Here is a 22,445-nt window from a genome sequence, read left to right as displayed (position 1 = left end):
TCTCCAAAAAGGATTGGAAATAGTTGACCCCACACTCCCTTTTGAAATACCACAAGCATCAATTACTTTGACAGATTACAGTTACAACAGCATACATCTCTCCTCATAAAGTTCAAAACATTTGAAGCCTGCCAAGAGAAAGGAAACCTATTTTAAAACTGTTTTGTGTTTCTTCTTTAAATGACACCAAAACATACACATAGACAACAATGAATTCTCAAAAGCATTACAAGGAAACCATCTTCGCTGCTTTGCTTGTCAAGAACCCATCAATAAAAATTTTTAAAAAATGAAAATTCATTTTGGCAATGAAAGAACCGGAAAGGTGAAGCTGGCACATTTTCACAGTCAGACAAAATTACATTACCCTTTCTGGCCTAGCCTAGCCTGACCTGCTTTGATACTTCTGTTAATGAAACTGTTACAATCCATCACAATCCTGGTATGTGCCTTGCACAAGGCTGAAAGGCTTTAAAGAGGTAGGAGGTTGAATTATATGCTGCAAGATACTCATCTAAACTGTTCTTGTTACCACTGTATTTGTGTGGCTGGTCCAGCTAAGCTCCAGGTAAATGACGACCACCTCCCCCCCACTGTCCAGTGGACTTTGATCTAGATGGCAGACTTAGTTGAAAACATTAAACTATAATAAGTTGGAGCACTTTTTCCAATGTCTTTAACATTTGGACCTGTGAAAATAACTTTCTTTATGGTTTCTTAAGGACATTATGGTTTCTTAAGGATAATATTAATATAAAATAAAAACAAAGCATTGCAAGTGCCAGCAGGGTCAGGCAGCAGACAGAAACCTATTCATTAGACCTCTGATGAAATTATACCACCATCGATAGTATCTACATGAGATGCTGCCTCAAGAAGGCAACATCCATCATCAAAGATCCTCACCATCTGGGCCATGCCATCTTCCCGCAGCTACCATCGGGCAGGTGGACCTGAAGTCCCACACCACCAGGTTCAAGAACCATTCGGTTCATATACCAACCTGCAAAATCCTAATCACTACCTCAGTATAGCAACACTATGACCACGCTGATCACTCTGCACTACAATGGACTCTGTCATCTTTTTGTTCTGGTTGTGTTCTTTCTTGTAAAAAATGTGTATAATTTGTGTTTATGTTTGTCTTGTGAATATTATCCATTTGATAAGATTGCCTGTGATGCGACTGCAGGTAAGTTTTTCACTGCACCTGTGCGTACATGTACTGTGCATATGACAATAAACTCAACTTTGACTTTGACAGTGCTTGATACAACATTTCTAAAGAAAAAATAGAGAAAATGCTGGAAACACCTAGCAGATCAGGTAGTATCTGTGGAATGAGAAACAGAGTTAACATTTTAGCCAAAGACCCTTCATCAGAAGTGGGAAAGAAAGAAAAACAAGTTAGTTTTCTTCTTTCTTGTCTCCATTTTCTCTCTTTCCCAGTTCGGACGAAGGGCCTTCGACCTAAAATATCATCTGTTTCTCATTCCGCAGATACTGCCTAACTTGCTGAGTGTTTTCATCATTTTCCGTTTTTGCTTCAGATTTCTAGCATTCTTTTCCTAACTGTGCTAAATATATACATCAAATAGCAATGTTGAGTTTAGAATTCTCAAACTGCAATATTGGAATGTGTGATAATGGTCCAAGGTGTCGCCTTTCCTTCCAACTAAATATTCCAACTTGACACAAAATATCCCAAAAACTTACTGCAAGAGTAACCTGCATTACTATTTATGTAAATTATCTTGCAGGTTGACTGGATTTTATTTATTCATTCACTGAATGTGAGCATGGCTGATGAAACCAGTATTATTGCCTCTCACTTACTGCTCGATGGTGTTGAGCTGCCTTCTTGAACTGCTGCAGCCCTTAGGTGAAGCCATTCTCTCAGTGCCTATCCAGTTGGAAATTCCAGGATTTTGATCAAGTGAGCTGCTTTACAGTATCTGCAAAGATACTGTTGGATCTTTGCTCATCCAGACAAGTGAAGGGATTCCATTACAATCTGACTCATGGCTTCCTGACAGTGGAAATGCTCTGGGGACCCTTGGGGTTCAGTTCACCCAAATGCTACAGGATGCCCAGCATCTAACTTCCTCTTGCAGCCACCTTGTAGAAGCACTCCACTCTACAGTCCAGAATGGAGACAAGTGTTGAGAGCTTGGGGATAGGTCTTTGACCCACAAGAGCCACCTGTAAGTCCAGCATGTTGAACACAGCTGACTGCCTTAGTTTGAAGAAGGTGAGCAAGTGAACTTATGGCTCATAACACTTGGTTTAAGCTCATAACATTTTAACATTTACAGTATTCAGGAGATTCACTTGACCTATTCAGTGCTTTCCATCCTAAAGGCAACTTTAGTTTTGTGAAGTCATATTTCTGATTTGAATCAGGTTGCAGATTGCTGCTCTCCAATCCACCTGCAACACACTAGGATCAGAAATAAAAGTAGTGGGACAGTGGCACAGCAGTCAGTGCTGCTGTTTCATAGTTCCACCGACTCTAGTTCAATCCTGACCTTGGGCGCTGTCTGTGTAGAGTTTCCAAGTTCTCCTTGTGACTGCATGGGTTTCCTCCATGGGCTCTGGCTTCCTCCCATATCCCAAAGATGGGAAGGTTGGTAAATTAATTTGCTCTGTAAACTGCCCCTCGTGTTGATGGGTGACAGGAGGATTGGGGTTGGGGGGGTGGGAGGGGTAGGAGAATCGATATGCCTCTCACTTAACCCCAATGAAACTAAACTTTTTTTACCAACCAATCTTACTGTACAACACTACCCTCCAACAATCAAGGTCCACAAGAAAATCCTGGAAAATGTGAACTGCTTCCCATTTTTTGTGAGTCACCTCTTAGTGAAGGCAGACATTGGCAATGAAATTCGCCATCACCTTCAGCGCACCAGCGTCTGAAGAAAAGATTGTACAAGTATCAAGACCTCAAAGTGGCATAAAGTTCGTGGTCTACCAGAGAGCAGTGATTCCTGCCCTCCTGTGCATTTCTGAGACATGGATCATACAGCAATGGAGTGATGCTACCAACCCTTTCTCTGCAATATTCTTGAAATACATTGAAAAGATAAATGAACCAATGTCCATGTCCTCTCACAGGCCATTGTCTCTGGCACTAAGACCCTAATTACACTCAGTCAGCAGTGGGCCAATGGGCAGGATGATCATTTGCAAGCTGATACCAGACTTTCAGAACAGGCCCTCTATTGATAGCTCTATCCTGGTAAAAGATTACCAGGAAGGCAGAGGAAACAATTCAAGGATATTCCCAAAGCCTCCATCTAGATTTCCCAAACATCTAAAATCAAGAGTATCTGACTATCTGGGAATCCCTGGCACATGACCACACATATTGAAGGAGGAACATTCAGGATATCATTGACAGTCTCAAGTCCATTCGTCAAGACACAGAGTCTCAGCATAAACAGCAGAAGGAGCTGTATATATTGCCCTATCTGGGCAGTCTGCAGATCCCAAGTTGGGCTCCTCAGTCATCTCAGAACTTTCAGAACTGGAATAGAAGCAAGACGTTCTTGGCTCCAAAGGCCTGTGTGTTGAGAAGCCTATATTATTCTATTTGCACAGTGCACAATTCATGGTAAACGCATGTGCTTGTAATGCGCAAATGAAACCGTAACCACAGCCCAGGAAAATGGGATTACATAACCCAATTTATCAGCTGTAGTGTTTGTCTGTTCTAATTTTTGTCCTCTTAACCTGGTGTGGACACCTAAGCTATTGTGCTTTTACAGAGGCAATGGGAGAGCTAACTCCCATTGTTTACTCTATAAACTCATGTCAATAATCCTGGCTGTAGACACACAGGCCTGCTTTTCCTTGAGTTTTCAGCCTAGACAGAAAAGCCAAAACTACGTAAATGGAAAGCTGTGCCAAATGTTGGAGAATTACTTTCTCTTTTAACACTGGCAACTCTGTGCTTCACTTCTCACACTGGCACAGGTCAACAAAATTTGGAAAAAGGAAAGAATAGAACTGATTAAAGCCTAATAGGTGTTTACACATTCCAATGGACTGAGGTGTTCAAAAGTGATAGTTACACAACAATTTATGAAAATGCTTATTTGGAGATATTTTTGCCATATCATTCTAATTCCTGAAACATATCCCATTATAATTCTATCTAATATTTTGTAATTACAAATTATAACAGCACATAAACAAATTATTCAGCTCAACTATTTATTGTGTATGTTCCAAACTAACCTCCCAACTAATGGCATTTAAACTCTATCAATATAGCCTTCCGTACCTTTCTCTCTCACTTGCTTCACTAGATTCCCTTTGAATACATGTGTACTATCTTCTTCAATTATTCCCTGTGGTAGTAGGTTCCACATTCTTAAAACTATGGGCCATGGCTGTCATCTCTGCATCTACTCTGTCAGGACATGTCATTATTTCTAAGACCTCCATCAAACTGTCCTTTGGTCTTCCCTTTCCTAAAAGAAAAAGCACAAACTTGTTCAATCTTTCCTATAATCTCTCGTTCTGGTATCATTCTGGTAAGTCTTTTCTTCACTTTCTCCTGTGCATATATATTCATTTTTACAATCAGGAGACCAGAAATTGTGCAAACCACTCCTGTAAAAAATTAAATTATCTTTTCTACTTTTCAATTTTGTTTTCTGAAAATGAAATCAGTGTTTTGTCTACTTTATTTACCCTCTTATCTTGATAGCTGATTAACCATATTGATTCCTTTAATGAGTGGGCTGTCAGCACCCTAAGATGTCAAAGATGTAATAGAATAACATCCAGAACTTCACTGAAACACATTTTCCAAAGAGGATGTGACTTTATTCTTCCTAGATCAAAGTTTATTAATGTTTTCCTGTATTTTATCACAATCCTCTGTGTTAGCTATACTTCTCTAATTTGATGTGTTCTATAAATGTTGAAATTGTTCTTCTGATTTCTGCATCTAAATTGTTTACATAATAAGTGAATAGTAATTTCCCCAAGTATTAATTTACATACAGCATCACTTCCTTAGCAAATGTGAACAACTACTCTTCTGTTTGCTTGTCATCCTTCACCCCTTCTTGGTCCACCTCTCATCACTTAGTCTCACCATTCCCCCTTTCCTCTTTAAGCTGGCTATCTCCCCTCTCCACTCTCAGTCCTGATGCAGAGTTTCGACCCAAAACGTCGACAATTCCTTCCCCCCCCACCCCCCACAGATGCTGCTGAATTCCTCCAGCAGACTGTTTGTTGCTCCAGATTCCAGCATGGAGCCTCCTCCTGCCCCATCAGTGGAAGAGTCTGTGGTCCCCACACTGCCCTCAGTACCATCTCAAAAGTGGAAGTAAGTCAACTCTAATCCCAGGGTACTACAATGAAGACTAAGTGGTACCTCATTGAAGGCTTTTGGAATATAATATTTGGAATATAATAATTTTTCAAAATATTACATCTAATATTATTACATTTTATAATATTTTGCAAAATATTACATCTAATAATAATAATATTACATCTAATATCTAACAATAATAATAAAACCTACCACCAAAGTTAGGTTAATTGGCCCATTTTTCCCTGGACTTCTTCTCATGCTTCTTTTAAATACAGAAATCATAATTGCTTTCCACCAGTCCACGAACACCACTTCTTTTTTATCTGAATTTTTGCATGTATGTAATAGCATTTCTCATATTTCTTCTCTGCCACCTATTTCAGAACATTTTTAAGATGTTTGACTGCAATCCATTCTGGAGTTTTATATGAACACAGAAACCAGGACAAATCAGCCCCTGAAGCCTGCTCTCCCATTGAATAAGATCATGGTTGAATTAACAATAACCAGGACCCTGCATTCCCATCTACCTTTCACTCCCTTGCTTATCAAGAACATATCTACCTCTGCCTTAAAAATATTCAGATACTCTACTTCCATCACCCTTTGGGGAAGAGATTTCTAAGGACCTGTGATCCTCATAGAGAAAAAAAACATACCTCATCACTACCTTAAATGGCAATTCCTTATTTTTAATCAGTGACTCCTTGCTCTATATTCTCCCACAAGAGGAAACATAGCCTCCCTGTCAGGACCCTCCAGGAACTTACATGTTTCAATCAAGTCTTGCTGTCATTCTTTGCAGTGGGTTTGCATAGTTCAGTAGTTGCATAATCCCCTTTGCTGTACAGATTACACATCTTTATACCCTTTTTGGCTCCTATTTCTAAAATAATATTTCCAGAGTTATCTTTACCTGGGATGAACAATGCATTGCAGGAGATCTACTTGTAGGTATCACAGACAAAGAAACCCAATTAAAACGGCATTGCCAATGGGATTTATACTTCCACTGGCGTTTACCAACAGAATTCTATAATAGCTTCATAAATCTGTTTTAAATATTGATTTTAACAAAACAAATTCCAAAAGAAATGCAGCTTCAGTGAATTGGAAAAGGAATGTCATGACCTTTTTTTTTAATATGAATTGTGCCTTCTATTTCAAAATGTTTGCAGCTTTGAAGCCAATTTGGCATTAATGATTAAATGAATAAACCCTGACATAAATTTATTGTCTGAAAGTTGTGAATTACAGAAATCTGAAACGGATTAAGTGGTGTCTGCTAGTTCTGAATGGGTATAATAAACACCACTGCTACCCAGTCTAGGCTGAATGTGTCAAAAGCATTATTTTAGCAGGGATAGCTTTCTTACAACAGGCTCAGTGTCAGGCTAATCAGCACTAACATGACAAAATATCAATTTGTGATATTGGAGATCTATGGTGCATTAGGGCTTGTAGATTACTAACCATCAAGATATAGGTCACTTTTTTCAGTACTTACAGATTAGAAATTTTTTAAAAGTTACAATGCCTTCTTTTCCAACTCCATTTAAAATTAAAATTACGGAAAAAAATTTTAGGCTTTAATCCCTATTAGAAGGGCTTGATAGCAATAGTTTATGATCTAATTATGAAAATACGTCCAGAGGCACTTGATAAAATTAAGAATGAATGGGAAAGAGAACTCCAGATACCTTTACCCACAGAGACATGGAAGAAAATTCTTCTATTAGTTAATACATCTTCAATGTGTGCCAGACCCTCTTTGATACAATTTAAGGTGGTTCACAGGACCCATATGTCGAAGGACAAGTTAGCCCATTTTTATCACGATATAAATCCTATAAGTGACAGATGTAATTCGGAGGTGGCTTCCCTGATACATATGTTTTGGCCCTGTCCTCTTTTGGAAAAATATTGGAAAGACATTTTTAACATTATTTCAACTGTATTGAATATTGATTTACAACTTCAACCAATCAATGCAATTTTTGGGCTACCAATGATGGAATCTGGCCACTTATCTGCTGCTGCTTGTCGTATGATTGCCTTTGTTACATTAATGGCCAAGCAATCCATTTTGTTTAAATGGAAGGATCCAATACCTCCCACCACTTTTCAATGGTTTTCTCAAACTACATATCATGTTTAAACTTAGAAAAAATTAGGAGTGGCACTGTTGATTCTTCACTTAAATTTGAGGAAGTTTGGAGTCCATTCATTCAATATTTTCATATGATATAGATCCCTTTTCAATAATCTTTGAACTTAGCGGAGCGGAGTTGACGACATAATAATGCTCTTTGTTCATCGACAAATATCAGTCCAGTTTTTTTTCTTTTGAAATTTTTTTTAGTTTGTTTCATTTTATTACTTATAATTTTTTTTGACTTGGGTTTTTTTATATACAATAAATCTTTTTCTTTCTCTTTTTGTTTTTTTTGTAATATATTCATTTACTAAGAAACCGTGGGGCCTAGAATATTTTTTTTATTCTTTATGACTATATATGTCATGATTGTCTTCCCAATCTCTTTGTATTACGTGTATAATTACCAATGTTATATGTATTAATCTGTATTAATTTGAAAATTAATAAAAAGATTGAAAAAGAAAGAAGATATAGGTCTATGTGCTGAAAATTTGTTCCAGTGCTAGTAAGAGACAGAATACTCTAGAAACTTGTTAATATAACCAAATTTAAATCCCAATCTCCCTCAGCACTTACTTAACCCAACAGCTTACAGTTCTGGACAACGGTTGTGGGTATTGGGTATTGTCTCTTGTCCCATGCCAATAGACTATGAAGATCAAATTTACTTTAACCAGCATAAAAGGAATCAAATTACATTCCCAGCTGATTCAGTTACTGGGAATCAGCCACATGCCTACCTCCAGGACCCACACAGAAACAAGAGTGTCTAGGTCCTCCAAGCAGTGAAGAGAAAAGAAAGAGGCCAGACCCTGTCAAGAAGGCCTTTGAGCATTTTATGTCCCCCCAACTTAATTGGAACTTCATCAACTCTGTGTCTACACATTTCCACAATCTGAAAGCAGTACAGGACATTTCTCAGTTCCTCTCTCATCAATTTCCCATGTCCATTCCCACTAGGTTCCCAGAACAAGGTCAACTGAAGGTACTCGGTGCCTGATGAAGACATTCCAAGGACACCCTGAGCCACATGGTTATAGTGCTTACAGAGGTAGATCAAACATGGCAAAGCAAGTTGATAATTGTAGATAACACATCCAAATGGCATCCACACACTCCAAAAGCAGTTAGAGGTCGGCATAAATGATGCAGAACAGGAAATTTACCAGCAATAATGAAGTACATTGCACCTGTTGGGCTCTCAAAAGTCTCTCATTGTATGAGGAGGATCTTTAAACCACATGACAAACGTTATATGCCATGTATGGCTGTTGTCTTTTACATCTATTAACCTATTCACTGCATAATAATGTAAGTATATTTATTAGTATCAAAAATCCAAAGTATCACACAAAATTTAAGTTTCATTTTCACATATATCTTTAATTGCTGCCATATCAGTGAAGGCATACACTTTACTTGCATTAGCTGCAAACCAGCTTTTACAGGCTTGACTACAGTGTGTTATTTCCTATTATTTCAAGCTTTACTGCTGCAGACATATACAGCCAGACACTTATATTTATTCTATTCCACAGTACTTAACTGCTGAGACACGCAGGAGCTGCTTCGCTGTTTCAGGGCACTTTCCCTGTTGGCTCATTCCTACAATTTGCTTCTTAACAGAACTCATTTTATCACTTTTAAAGTTCTGCAGTTATGTCCCATTGATCGAACCATGGCTATGACATTTACTGTGAGGAACTGAGATAAAAATTCAGAGTATCTTCTCACATTCTTGATTTAGTTCATTTGCACAACCCTGTTTGAAAACCTCAGGAACATTCCTAACTTCTTAAGAGCTAGATACTGTGTCTTATGTGCAAAGCCAATAATTTATTTGCAGATTTTACACAATAATGAGCTGAATCCCAAAATATCTGCAAGCAAGATATTCTGCAATTCTTATACAATAAAATGGAATTTTACTCATGAAGCAAAGAGAAATAGATCGAATTAATAAGGACAGCATTGGGAAATCTCCCTTACAATAAATAAAAAACTTCACATTTAGTGTTTGCAAACACTGCCCTGACTCTGCTACAATGGGGCTCGCCTGGCTCTGGGTATCATGGACTAGTGCAGCCATAAAATAGGTTCAATAAGGTAATTTCTTTCTTAATTCAGTGGCGCAATGGTGTCTATTGTCTAGAATGACAAACTATGACAACAAAACATGACAATTTTAGGACATTATCATCAATGTGAGAAATTGAGATATTTTGAATTCTAATTGCTCTGATGGTTAAACCATTTCAACATTTAGACTTCTTGTCTGAGTTCTACACTTCAAAACATAGGCACTTGCAAGCTGTAGTAAAAGGGTCTCACAAGAGATCTTAACCCTATTATCAGGCATTAATGGGAGTGATCAAACTGTTAAATAAAATTAAAGATGGAAAAGAGTTAATTTCTTGCATTAAACTTCCTCGCCTTAATCACAAATTTATCAAAATGAAATAAACAGTTTTTTAATTGAAGAAACTGTATGAAATCCAACATGGGTGTTTGAACTTTGATCAAAAGAAATGTTTCAACAAGTCAGAGCTATGTTGTCACGTCTATAGAGAAACTTTCTCTTGTAACATTCATCTGAAATGCGGTACTGGAAAACTAGAACTCACCTCTCCAAATTTATGTTCTTGACACTAGATCTCGAAAATTTCAGAAATGAAATAGATGTTTGTTTGTTAGAGATATTATGGAAGCAACCTCATATAATTTGGATTGAGGTGCAGATCAGCAATGATCAAATTTAGTGGAGGTATAGGGTTGAGGTGCCAAATGGCCTACTCCTGTATTCATGCTCATATTGTGATTGGGAAGTTGAACAGGTTCATTTAATCAGGTATGAAATAAAATAATGCAGATTTTGCATTATTGTAAGCATATGATAGCAAAATGAATATAAATTTTGAAGAACTCACCACATGTAAAATCTTATTTTCAGTTTCATAAACTGTGGAATCCTACAGGAGTGGAGAAAAAAGAACAATTAGTTATCTCATTCCTTCAGGCTAAACATAGTACTTCTTAGCCCTTCACTTTACCTGGTTGGGCATCAGTGACCCCTTTATTTTTTCCCAGATCATTATTTCTCAGATCAAAGTTTCTCGGATCATTATTTTAGTGTAGCTATTAACCCATTTTAAAAACTACTTATTTCATTTTGAAAGAATGTAGGTGCCACAGAGAGAGATTTCAACTGCATAGGAAGCTTTCACATACGAGGACCCTGAGATCCATGATTGGCATCTGAACAAATGAAAAATTATCTCAATTCACAAAGACAGAGCTCAGCTGAAAAGATATAATCTCAATGAGATAATGGGGAGACATTTATCCTTGATCACAAATGTTAATTGAGCAATGTAATAGCAGCAGCACAAAAAAGACCATTTCTGAAATACCCTTCACATTGACTTTAATTCAAGGATGAGTATACAGTAGTTTTGGTGTACAATCATGGGCACAGATAGTTGTAGTGCTCCCTCATCTGGTCATCACCCTTCCATTTGATGAGGATTAATGCAGCTTTGTATAAAGACCAGGTGTTATATTTGCTGTATGATCCAATCTAACATGCACAGAGTGCTGAGTGGAATGGCTGAGATCTCCAATCTGAATTTCTTTGACATTTTTTCTGCTCTTAAACCAGAAATATTTTCTTGTTCTGTGGTGGCTACAGAGTTCCTCAATTAATTTGGACCTAATTCTTGCCAATTGTATCCACTAAGTGTGGCCAGATCTATAAGATGGATCTTTTGCTTTAATACCAACATCTGTCAACAAATATTAATTGACTAAATACATGTCTCGGTTCCATAAGTTTTAAAACATTTTCAGTAAATCATAATAAGATTAGTGCTACACTTTGCAGTGCATTTGGACTTAATAAAGTGCCATATGGAAAATTATTGCAAAAGGTACAATGTTGATACAGAATAATATGTTACTATTGATAGAGAATTGGTTACCTGACACAAAATGGAAAATAGATAATGGTAATGAGTGCATTGTACTGTAGTGTATTGCTTGTACCTTTGATGATGACACAAAGGTACAAGCAAAAGTAAATTGTGAGGAGGACATAAAAATTTGCAAAAGAGTTTAAACAAGTTAAGTGGGTGGAAAGAACTATGGCAAGTGGAGTAAAATGTGGAGAAGTGTGAGGTTTTCATTTTGGTAAGAAGAATAGAAAAGCAGAATATTATTGATACGATTTGAGATTAATGAGTGCTGGTGTTCAGAGAAATATTGGTGTCCTTGTAAAATTGAGTGTACGAGTAAAGCAAGCAATTAGAAAGGCAAAAAGGATGTTGGCTTGATTGTAAGGGGAAAGAAGTACAAAAGTAAGGAAGTTTTGCTGGAACAGTACAGGACTTCCTGAGGCCACATCTCGAGCACAGAGAGTGTTGATTTCCTAATTAAAGGAATAACATATGTGCATTGAGAAAGTGGAAAGGAAGAACACTGGGTATGAAAGGATTAATGTATAATGACCAATTAAGAAAACTGAGCTGATAGTCTCTGGAGTTCAGAAGAATGAGAGGTGATTTTATTGAAACATATATAATTCTGAGAGTAGAATTAGAGTGCATAGTCTCAGGATAAGAGCCATCCACTTACATCTGAGATGAGGAAGAATTTCTTCTCTTAAAAAGTTGTGAATCTTCAGAATTCTCTCCCCCAGTGAGCTGTGGAGGCTGAGTCATTAACTACAAATCTGAGATCGACGTATTTCTAGACTTCTGGGAAATCAAGTGGATAGGGGTGAGGCAGAAGAGTGGAGTTGAGACCAGGATCAGATCAGCCATAATCTTATCAAGCACCAGACAAGCTTCAAATGACTGAACTGCTTACTCATGCTCATGTTCTTATTGAAGCTTTTGTCAAAATATTGTCATAGAACAGGATTCAGGAGGCAAGATGAGACTGATTGGGTTTGACATCAAGGTAATTTCATTGACGGTGGTAACAAGGAGCCCTTGTAAAATTGTAATCAGTGATGATCAGAGGGGAAACTATCCACTGACTGAAGCCACATCTGGCAGAAAAGAAGGTGGCCAAGGAAGGTCAAATGGCTCAAACACAGATCAACTTTGAAGTCACTGATTTTAGAAATTAGAAACTGGCAACAAATGCTATCTTTGTCAGCAAAGCCCCAGTCATGAATGAAATGAACTGAAGATGCAAGCTGGAAACATGATTCATTTGATCAAGTAATTAAAGAATGAATGATACAGCAGACAAGTTAATTCAGCTCATTGTGCATGCACTGGCTCTTCAGTAGAGCTACTCTTTTGGTCCTATTTGCCCACTCTTACACTGCAGTCCAATAGATCCTCTCCCTCTAAGTACTTAAATAAATCTTTCCTACGCTGTAGTATTGAATCTGCTGCCATTACCCTTTCAGGTAGTGTGCCAGATCAGAGCTGTGTAAAAAAACTCATTGTGGCCCTTTTGACGAATGACCTTAAATCTGTGTCTCCTGGTTACCAGTCCTTCTGCCAGTGGAAACAGATTTTGCTTATCTATGCAAGCAGAACTATCCTGTTTGATTTTCTGCCCAGGCACATTATAAAAGCGTAGTAATCCAGCTCTACATGCTATCAATGTGTTTGATCATTCTATTTTGTCCTGTTTAAACCTGATAGAAACTCATCTTAATCTTTCTGCAATAAATAATTGATATCAGTAATCTTCTGTGACTTTCAGGATAAGCAATTATTGGTTATTTATAGAGAAGTATTTATCAACTGAACAAATTCATTACAATATATTAGCCCCTTTGCGCACGTAACATACATGGATCTCCATTTTTGGTCAGACTCTCTCTGGATGGGCACATTGTAAATTATTTAATCATAAAGAGCTACTTGATAATTGCTTGCTTTAAGAAAAGCAAAAAAACAGTTTGAAACTTTGACACAAAAAAATAAAATCCACATATTATTCACAACTTTGTCAAACAAAAAAATTAAAATTTTCATGCTATTATTTTATCCAACTTAACCAAGAGCTGTAATCAGACTAATTAATGTGGCGTCAACTATTCTCTGCTTCATGCCAATAAAATTTAGCAGTCTGAGGCTGAATGATAAAATGACAGATATGGGCCTAGAAATTGAAATGCACATTAAAGGCATGTTACATGGTCATTGCATAGCCTGCCAATGATCATTTCAGTCATTGGCCCACCGCTGTAAACTTCTTTAGTGCCCAGGGCTTTAAGTACTATTGAACTGGTGTTACATACTTACCTTCACAAAATGCAGTACCTGGGTCTTGATTAGATCTGGGATAGCAGGAGAAAAAGGTCTAATGGTCAGGGATCCAATCAGGGCCTGATGGTGTGGGTGCTACATTGGTTGGGATTGGAAGAGGTGCTGCATCGGTAAGGGCCTGGTGGGGATTAGGGGAGGGGGTGCAACATCACTCAGGACTCAGGTTGACAAGTGCCTAGATGTTGCTGGAATAATAAAAAGTGACATGGTAAAGATCCCGATTATGCTTCATTCGAGGATGTGCATTTTTAATCTTGTCATGCTGAAGTAAACAATGGAATGTGATCACATTTCTTAGCGATTATGTTTAAACTTCAGTCATCTGTTGCCAGAACAACAAAACCAAAAACAAATGAGGGCCTCCAATGCTTTCTACCTCTGAGGACAAATATTGGCCAATTTATCCATATATTGTCCCTGCATATAACAGGACTGATATGCAGGACTGTACAGAGCTAATGGTAAGTTGGAATGACACATGTCAATGTACACTGGGACAAATCCAGCTGGATCTGTCCCACTGCCATGACTTATCCCATCCTACCCCATCTAGGCCTGAAGAGGAGGGCCGAACGAGCCAAATCCCTGCATCTGGCGAATGTCCCATGAGATATTGTTTGAGCTCAGTGGCAAGCTGGTCTCCTGTGGAGTATTGCTGTGGATTTGACCCCAACATGGCCTGACAGATGGCAAAGGTGGGAGCACAGCTTCACTCCTGTTGATGCTGTCAACAACAACAGATCTTAAATACCTCAAAAAGAAAACACCTTTAAATATTTTTTAAAATATTGATACTTAACAATAGTTTTGAAATTAATAAAAAACAAATATAAATAATTATAAAAATGAAAAAAATAACGAAGGTAAATGTAAATTAGTTAGTTTACCTGATTCCTCCTAACTGCGTGGGATCACTGATCTTACCCAAGGTCTGGAAAAACAAACAATCTGCGAGAGGAACTTACTGGGTTGAGCATCAGCTGTGGGGGGGAAAGGAATTGTCGATGTTTCGGGTCAAAATACTGCATCAGGCATGAGAGTGGGGAGGGGAGATTGTCAGTATAAAGAGAAGGAGTGATGAGACAGGAGCCCAAGGTGATCGGTGGACCGAGAAGGGGTGAAGGATGATGGATAGTTCAAGTTTGGTGGGGAAGGGGGAGGGGTGGAGTTGGGAGACAGAGGCAGGTAGATGACGGATGGAGGCAGAGAAAATAAAGAGAGGTAGATGGAGTGGAGTCGGGGAGGGGAGGGTGAAGGTGGAGACAGCTGCTGATGGGAGATAAGCAGGAACACAAAGGGCCACCAGTGCTGGAGTCTGTTAAGTAAAGGAGGTGATAATGGGAACCATTAGGGGAGAGGTGAAGGGCAGCTGGAACAAGAACCAGATAGGGAAGGGGGAAAGCCTGTGGGTGAACTGTGTGGGTCGGAGGGGGATGAAGATTGGTGAAGGGAGGCTGGTGGGGTGGGAGAAAGGAAACAGAAATGGAAGGACTGGAAGAGGATCAGAAGGGTGGGGGGGGGGGGGAGAAGGAGGAAACACACCAGAGGGGAGGTTTACCTAAAATTGGAAAACTCAATGTTCATGCCACTGGGTTGTGGACCACTCAGGCAGGAAATGAGGTGTTGTTCCTCTAGTTTGTGTTGGGCCTCACCCTGGCAGTGGAGAAAGTCAAGGATGGACATGTCGGTGTGGGAATGGGAAGGGGAATTAAAATGGAATGCAACCGGGAGCTTGGAATAGCCATTGTGGATTGAGCACTGGTGCTCTATGAAACAGTTGCCCAGTCGGCACTTGGTCTCACTGATGTAGAGGCCATATCAGGAACACCGAATGCAGAAGTTAAGGTTGGAGGAGGGGCATGTGAATCTCTGCCTCACTTGCAAGGGCTGTTTAGGTCCCTGGATGGTGATGAGGGAGGAGGTATAGGAACAGGTGCCGAACCTCCTACGATTGCAGGGGAAAGTGCCAGGGGTCAGGGATGGCTGGGTGGGGAGGGATGAGTGGACCATGGAGTCATGGAGGGAGTGGTCCCTGCAGTAAGTGGAAAGAGGTGCGGAGGAGAAGATGTGGATGGTGGTGGGATCTTGTTGCAGCTGGTGGAAATGATGAAAGATGATGTGCTGGATGCAGAGGCTGTAGGGTGAAAGGTTAGGACTGGGGGAACTCTGTTCTGTTTGGAAGGAGGCGGGGTGACAGCACAGAAGTCCGAGAAATAGAGGAAGTGTGAGAGAGGGCTCCATCAACCACAGCAGAAGGGAGGCCATGTTTCCTGAAAAAGAAGGACATTTCAGATGTCCTGGAATGGAAGGCCTCATCTTGAGAGCAGATGCAGTGGGGACAGAGAAACTGGGAGAAAGGAATGGCATCCTTACAAGGGGCAGGGTGAGAAGAGGTGTAGTCTAGGTAGTTCTGAGAGTCAGTGGGTTTATAGTAAATATCAGTAGATAGTTTGTCTCTTGAGAAGAGAGAGAAGTGTCAGAAATGGTCCATGTGAATTTGAGAGGAGGGTGGAAGTTAGTGGCGAAGGTGATAAAATCGATGAGCTCTGCACAGGTGCAGAGTAGCACCAATGCAGTTGTCAATGCAACGGAGAAAGAGTTGGGAAGCGGTATCAGAGAAGGTTTGGAAAAGGCAGGCACAGCTGGGGCCCATGTGGGTGCCCATGGCTACACTTCTGATTTGTAGGAAGTGGAGGAGTCAAAAGAGAAGATGTTCAGAGTTAGAACAAGTTCAGCTGAGCAGCTGAGAGTGTTGGTGGAAGGGAACTGGTTGGATCTTTGTTGCGGAAAGAATCAGAGGGCTTCGCTTCTACTGTGGTTGATGGAGCCCTCTCTCGCATCTCCTCTATTTCTCAGACTTCAGCTCTCACCTCACCTCCCTCCAGACGGAACAGTGATAGAGTTCCCCTAGTCCTCATCTTTCACCCTACTAGCCTCCACATCCAGTACATCATCCTTCGTCATTTCAGCAAGCTGCTACGAGATCCCACCACCAGCCATATCTTCACTGCAACCCGAAATGTCAACAATTCCTTCCCACCCCCACCCCCATGGATGCTGCTCGATCCGCTGAGTTCCTCCAGCGGTTTGTTTGTTGGTCCAGATTCCAGCAGTCTCTTGTGTCTCCATTACCCCAGGTCTGGCTGTGTGGGATCAGAGAGATGGATTGTCCAGCATAATAATGGGGAAGCCCAACAGGTCCTGGTTGTGTTATGGGACTCCATGTATCAGCACCTTAGCATGTCCCAGACTTAAAGCTGGTCTGTTTAAGACTGGGACTTAGTTTCATGGGAGCAACTGAATGTTGACAATTCACTGTGGAACCACCAGCCACAGTCAACACTATTTAGCCCAGTGGCTTGAACCTGTTTTGAGTCACAATGTTAAAATGACTTCTCTTGGAATGGAGGATGTAGCCTTCAATTTCATTGTAAATCTCAGGTGAATCTATTTTAAAAATTGGCAGTCAGAGGGCATAGTGCAAAATGTCAGAGCAGATACTGAAAATCAAATTAAACAAAATACACTGGAAATACTCAGCAGATCAGACTGCTTCAGGGGAGAGCTAAGGAGAGTTTCAAAAGCAAACTACTTCAGATCTTAAATGGTCTTCTGCAATGAATGATCAAACCTCTATAAGTAAGGTAACCAACCCACAACAGCGGTAGCTTGTCTGAGTTTAAAAAAGGCAAAGGCATCGATTTATTACAAGAAAACTAATGTTTAGATTTCAGCCAATGAAAATCAACTTGAAAAGACTTGCTTTTTGGGGATTAAATAAAAAAGGCATGTAAAATTAGTCAAACTAATGGGTAAAAATAAAGTTCAAGAAATATCAGATAGAAAACAACAACCAACATGGGGTTGCAGGAAAAAGAGAAGCTGCATGTGGGGACCCGTAAGAGATAAACATTTTAAATTTATGTACAAATGCATTCTTCATATTCATTTAAATATCTTGTAAAACAACACTGGCTGGGAAACTAATGTAAACTAAGGGAAGGGAAACAGGATACTTTTATTGATGCTTTTGGTGTCAAGGCAGTGAAGTAATGGAATTAGTTCGACTCAAGCTATTGGAGACTTACAGAAGGTCTACAGCATGGAAATTGGTTATGAGCTACAGCATAAGGACCATCATTATACACTCTGCTGAAATGTTGTCGGGCCCCAGATTAGGAGGCATATAGAAGGGTAATTAGAACATGGAACATAGTGCAGTACAGCAGAGGAACAGGCCCTTTGGCCCACTATGACTGCACTGACCACGATGTCAATCTAACTAATCCCATCTGCCTGCACATAGTTTGCATCCCTCTATTCTTTGCTTGTTCATTTGTCTGTCCAAACACTTCTTAAACTTTGATATTGTATCCGCTTCTACTGCATCCCCAGGCAGCGCATTCCAAGCACCTACCACTTTCTGTGTGAAAAACTTGCCTTCCACATCACCTTTAAATTTACCCCCCTTTCACCTTAAACATAAGCTCTGGGAAAAAGACTCTGACTATCTACCTTATCTCTTCTTCCCATAATTTTATATACATCTATCAGGTCATCCCTCAGCCTCTGACACTCCAAAACAAACAACCCAAGTTTGTCCAATCTCTCCATGCAGCTAATACCCTCCAATCCAGGCAATGTCCAGTTGAACCTCTTCTGTACCCTCTCCAAAGCCTCCACATCCTTTCCATAGTTTGGCGGCCAGAACTGCACACAGTATTCCAAATGTGGCTAACCGAAGTTTTATACAGCTGCTAACTTTTGTACTCAATGCCCTGACTGACGAAGGAAAGCATGCGTATGCCTTCTTTACTACACTATCCATTTGTGTTGCCACTATTTTGCTTTCTTATTTTTCTTCTGATTATTTATTTCAATTTTAAAAGTGACATCTTAAAACTATTAAAAATCCCTCAAATCTCTGACACACGGAAAAGCTGAGGCAGGGCTTTATTGGGTGTCAAAAGCCTTTTGGACAGGGCTTCCTCACTGTGTAACTGGAGGTACAGCCACTGATGGGACCACACCTTTGGAATCTTGGATGCTTTAGCCAGAAACACCAGAACTCCACATGTGGAGCAGATAAACAGACGGATGGTGGTGCCATTGGCTGTGATTCTGGATCGGGGTCTAAGTCAGCAGGATCTAACCATACAGGATTCAAATTTTAACCACAAGACTTACTAGCCAGGATTATGAACAAGATACTAACTCATTTGGCTGTACATTGCAGAAGTTCAGACTGCAGTTGGGCATCTCTCAATGCCGAAACATCCTGAGGAATTGGTGCTTTGTTACTTTGCCTAATAGTTTTCTTTGAAGTTAATATTTTGAGAGCAAGGTGACAGTCTAGATACAGGAGGCTTCATCTTCTTCCCACTTGCAAAAAGTCAGTGTGAAATTAGTCCTTTTATAATGTAAAACTTGGCAGAAACAATAGCAAGGAAATATGCTGAGCAGTCCATGCTGCAGATCATTTTTCAGATAAGTGGAACTGATTTTCTTCTCAGTACTGTATGCATTTGAAACTGTATTGGGCCACTTAATGTGGTGTTGTTTGTGGGCCCATGGGGTCAGCTGGAGAGGGGACAGACAGAGGTGCAGAATGGGGTTTGCTGGAGGACAGGGTAGTTGGGGCAGGATCGTCAGGATGCACACCAGCAAAGTAAGCATGGAGAATGATAGGGAACTCTGAGAAAACCACTTGAGGAAAATTAACCTGGAGAATAATGGACACTTCAGACACCCACTGACCAACCTGTTGGGCTTGCTTTAACCAACACTTTGCTTTAACAATATCAGTCCTCCAGTTAAGGTTTATAACTACGTGTGAGAACAATTTTCGTTTGCTGTTAACACATTGCATATGCATTTATCGCGTGCATGAAGGTACTGATGGTGCCCTGTTATTGCACTAAGTACTTGATTGCAATTAGCAATGAATTTTTTGTTAAAATGTCATCAATTAGCGCAATGGCATAGAATTACTAGGCCTTCTTATCTTTTCTCACTCTTCCCAATCAGAATTCTTCTGCATAAATATCCTTGTCACGAACTATCATCACATGATAAAAATTTACATAAGAACTGCTTAATTGTGGATTATGTGTGAAACTGACAATTCACATTTGTACCGTGACGAACTCTGGTCTGAAGTCATCCTCTAACCAACGGGTTTGAACTGCATCGGGAGCCCAGAAGTCAACTGAGTTCAGAATTTATCATCGCAACTGAACTGTATCAATTAATTTTAGCTTCCAGGTTTCACATCTCGAGACTGCATAACAAATGAGAGGTAGAGGAGTACCTCAATGCACTCTGTACTACCTCAATGCACTGTGGAATGAATTGATCTGTATGAACAGTATGCAAGACAAGTTTTTCACTGTACCTCGGTACAAGTGATAATAATAAAACAATTCCAATTCTAATAATAAACAGAAGCAGGAATAAACCATTTGGCCCCTCATACAAAGCTGATTTTTCTTTCACAAAACTACATTGACCTTTCCTGATTACCTTGAATTTCTTTCCTGCTATACCATCATTAGTAACAGCTCCCAACTTTTTCCCAATGGCAGATCATCTAACCGGCATGTAGTTTTCTACTTGCTGTCTCCCTGACTTTATGATTAAAGGAATTGCACTGGTTCTTTTCCAGTCTCATGGAAGTTTTTGCATATTTAGGGAATTTTGGAAAATGAAACCTGATACATCAACTCACTAGCCTATTTTTCTTGGATTCTAGACTGAAGTCAATCAGGACCTGGAGATTGTCAGCATGGATCACCAACAATTTGCTCAGTACCATTGCCTTGATGACTGTGATTTTCCTGAGTTCCCCACGGCCACTTTTAGGAAGTCACGTATCCTCTGCAATGAAAGCTGAGCAACTGAGCCTCCACAGAACCACTGGGTAGAGAATTCCAAGGATTGACAACTCTGTGGCTGAAGAAATTTTCTCTCATCCCTGTCCTACTGCTAAACACCCCAGCCGAGGGAAACAACACCCTTACAGCTACCATGTTCACTTCTGTAAAGTTTTTATAGGTTTCATAGAGTCATCAGCACAAAAACATGCCCTTCAGCTCATCAAGTCCTCGCCAACCATCAAATACCTGTCTACACAAATCTCATTTTATTTTCCCCACATTTCCATCAACTTCCCCAGATTCTATCACCCATCTACACACCAAGGGAAACTTGCAGCATTCAGTTAACCAACCAATCTTTGTAGCTTTGGCATGTGGGAGGAAACCAGAGCACCCAGACAAAACCCTCGAGGTCACAGGGAGAATGTGCAAATTCTGCATGGTCAGCACCACAGGTTGGACCCAAGTTGGTCGAACTGTGAGGCAGCAGACCTCCCAGCAGCATAACTGTGATGGTCCGTTTCAATCAGATAATTTTTCCTTCTCCTGAGCTCAAGAAAGTATAGGCCCAGTGTGCCTCTCCTCATATGACAAATCTCTTCTACAAGGAATCAACCTGCAGCCTTCCTGCACTCTGCATTCCTTAGGTAGGGAAGCCAAACACAATACTTCAGATGCATTCTCATCAGCACCTTCTAGAATTGGATCAAAGCATCTCTACATGTCCTCCTAAAGTAAAGGCCATAAAATCATTTGCTTTCCTAGTTGCTTGCTGTACCTGCATGTTAACATTTAGTGATTTGTGTACAAGGGCGCTCAGGCCCCTCTGAAGACCAACACCTTTCAACCTCTCAACATTTAAAAAGTATGCCACCTTTCCATGTTTCTTTCCAAAGTGGACCTCACATTTTTATAAATAAATTTCCATCTATCATGTCCTTGCTCATTCACTCAACCCCTCTATATCCTCCTGAAGTGTCACTGTATCCTTTTCACAGCCTACAATGCTGTCCAGCTTTATATCATCAGCCATCTTGTACATAATTCACTTGATCCCCTCATCCAAATTATTGATATAAATTGTGAACCTCTGGGATCCCCAGCACTATTTACTGAAGCATTCTGCAAATCACGGCCTCCCAACTTGAAATGAACCCAAGGCCTATTAAGAGGGACAGAGTACAAACTGAAATACAAGATATTTAGGATGGACGATGGGCAAAGACCAAGGGAGGCAACCCAGGTTCCTCTGGTGCACCAGTTTCCGTCCACATCCCAAAGACATACAGGTCAGTAGGTTAACAGACTACTATAAATTGTCTCTCGTGTGTAGGTGAGCAGCAGAATCTGGATGAGTTGTTAGGAATGTGGGGAGAATAAGAATGGGATTGATATGAATGAGTGCTTGATGGCAGGTGTTGAACCAGTGGGATTACGACCTGTTTCTGTGTTATATTCATCTATGAATCTTTTGGAATTGGAATTACTAGTGGGTTCAAATTTTTCTCAGAAATGAGAGGGGGCAGATTGCAGGACTTCACTTGCTACGTTTGACTCTCGGTGAACATACAGAACCATCTAAGTCTTGGTCCACGGTATCTTCCTACTACCATCATTCACTGGGTAAACCGGTGTCCCTGTGCTTAGGAATAGATGGGGGCATAATTTTTGTGGATAAACATGAGAAAAAGTCTCTAGGTGATCATTGCAATATTATGGCATTCCTGGCAGCAATATAAGCAGCTGGTCTAGCAATAGGGGCATCTCCTTTACATTTCTGATTGCTCTTC

At 40.0% G+C, this 22,445-nt stretch overlaps 1 protein-coding gene across 2 annotated transcripts in view; it reads right to left on the bottom strand.

Annotated features, from left to right (window-relative positions):
• Positions 1-22,445, bottom strand: part of si:ch211-26b3.4 (connector enhancer of kinase suppressor of ras 2) — a 563,588-nt gene that overhangs the window by 339,461 nt on the left and 201,682 nt on the right. For both annotated transcript variants that reach the window (XM_052021060.1, XM_052021061.1), the window contains exon 5: positions 10,421-10,462. In XM_052021060.1, coding sequence (XP_051877020.1) covers positions 10,421-10,462 — 42 coding nt within the window. The remainder of the gene's footprint in view (positions 1-10,420; positions 10,463-22,445) is intronic.

The sequence above is a fragment of the Pristis pectinata genome, chromosome 8, assembly GCF_009764475.1.
Source record: "Pristis pectinata isolate sPriPec2 chromosome 8, sPriPec2.1.pri, whole genome shotgun sequence".
NCBI classification, from domain to species: domain Eukaryota; kingdom Metazoa; phylum Chordata; class Chondrichthyes; order Rhinopristiformes; family Pristidae; genus Pristis; species Pristis pectinata.
The sequence above is the reverse complement of the archived record's forward strand: the minus strand, read 5'-3'. Positions and strand labels throughout refer to the sequence as shown.